Source organism: Trichechus manatus, unplaced genomic scaffold (genome assembly GCF_000243295.1).
Source record: "Trichechus manatus latirostris isolate Lorelei unplaced genomic scaffold, TriManLat1.0 scaffold00673, whole genome shotgun sequence".
NCBI classification, from domain to species: domain Eukaryota; kingdom Metazoa; phylum Chordata; class Mammalia; order Sirenia; family Trichechidae; genus Trichechus; species Trichechus manatus.
Window position 1 is genome coordinate 18,437 of NW_004444609.1, and position 1,489 is coordinate 19,925.

Here is a 1,489-nt window from a genome sequence, read left to right on the forward strand (position 1 = left end):
TAAAAACTACCTACGTGATCAAACTGACAACAGTAACTCGAAAGAGTAGATAGGAAACTTAGGGGGCAGTGTGTTTATGTTAATGAGGCAGGAATAATTCAGAAAAGGCAGGTGAGAATGGTTACACAACTTGAAAAATGTAATCAATGTCATCAAATTGTTACTTGTAGAAACTGATGAATTAGCATATGTTTTGCTGTGTATAGTCTCAACCAAAAAAAAAAGAAAAAGAAATCCCAGTTGCCGTTGAGTTGATTCAGACTCATAAAGACCCTGTAAGAGTAAAATTGCCCCGTAGGGTTTACAAGGAGTGGCTAGGGGATTTGAACTTCCAACCTTTTGCTTAGCAGTTGAACTTGTAACCACTGGGCCACTAGGGCTCCATATTCTCAACAATAACTATAAAATAAATAAAATTGGAAGAAAAAAATCTGAATACACTAAATGCAGTTACACTAATTATATTTTAATCCAAGAAGTAATGAGGTAGAGGCAATGGGGAAAAAGAAGGAAGGAAGGAAGGAAGAAAGGAAAGTCTCCACTCTAATTGCTCCCTCTGTTCTGCAGACTTTTCAGTCAGGGCCCCTAGGGGAGAAAGTCCCAAAGGAACAGTAAAGAGACTTTATTCTCTCTTGAGGAGTCGATTGCTGTTCCTTCACTCAGGAGCCAGAGGCTATGCCAGGTCCACGTTTTTCAGGCCTGAGTGACTGAGTCTAGCAAAGATCAGCTATTCTGGCCTCAGAGATTGGTCTTCTTGTTCCACAGCGTCTAAAGGCCAAGTAGACAGTGATGGGGTGGATGCAGCATCTGGTTCTCAGCCTGTGTCAGCCATATTTCCAGAGTGTAAGCACATTTTCTCTAGAGCACTTTCTCCTCTTCTTCCCCTAATGTTTGGACAGGGTGTATGCACTAGAGGAGAATGGGAAGAATGTGAGAATTAGATCTATTTGATTTGGACTGATACTGTCTTAGTTGACTCCATGATGTTTTCTTAAGATATTCCCTGGTTAATGAAGCCTAATATCAAAAACCTTAATGATCATTGCATATGTTCAGAAACATTGCAAACATAATTGCTATTGAGAGACTAAATTTTGTATTGAAAAAGTATGGTTGTTTTTAATATTGATACTTGTCTGTTGCTTTTTTTCTACAGTGAATATTATTTTTCCATTTTGTTTTATTATATGCCCACTACAGAAATCTCCATTGCCAGTTGTTCCCGTTGGTAAGGAAGAAAAACAGGTTTGCAGATTATTTGAGTCAATAGGTTATCTGAGACTCTATGAAGGTATTCACCACAGTGAGGTCATTCTTTGATATTCCAGGACTAACTGGCCATGAAGATGAGGAATCACACTCCAGTAAATGAGTTCCTCCTGATAGGAATCCCTCATACAGAAGGGCTGGAAAATGTTCTCTTTGTCTTATTCATGGGCTTCTACCTTCTCACTCTGCTGGGGAACCTACTCATTCTTCTGGCTATCCT

The 1,489-nt window shown here is 39.3% G+C and overlaps 1 protein-coding gene across 1 annotated transcript in view; it reads left to right on the forward strand.

The window, feature by feature from the left end:
- Positions 1 to 1,340: 1,340 nt before the first annotated feature.
- The window catches only part of LOC111819423 (olfactory receptor 958-like), a gene marked incomplete at its 3' end in the record, with an annotated part of 941 nt that continues 792 nt past the window's right edge, over positions 1,341 to 1,489 (forward strand). The window contains exon 1 of the mRNA XM_023725878.1: positions 1,341 to 1,481. Coding sequence (XP_023581646.1) covers positions 1,341 to 1,481 — 141 coding nt within the window. The remainder of the gene's footprint in view (positions 1,482 to 1,489) is intronic.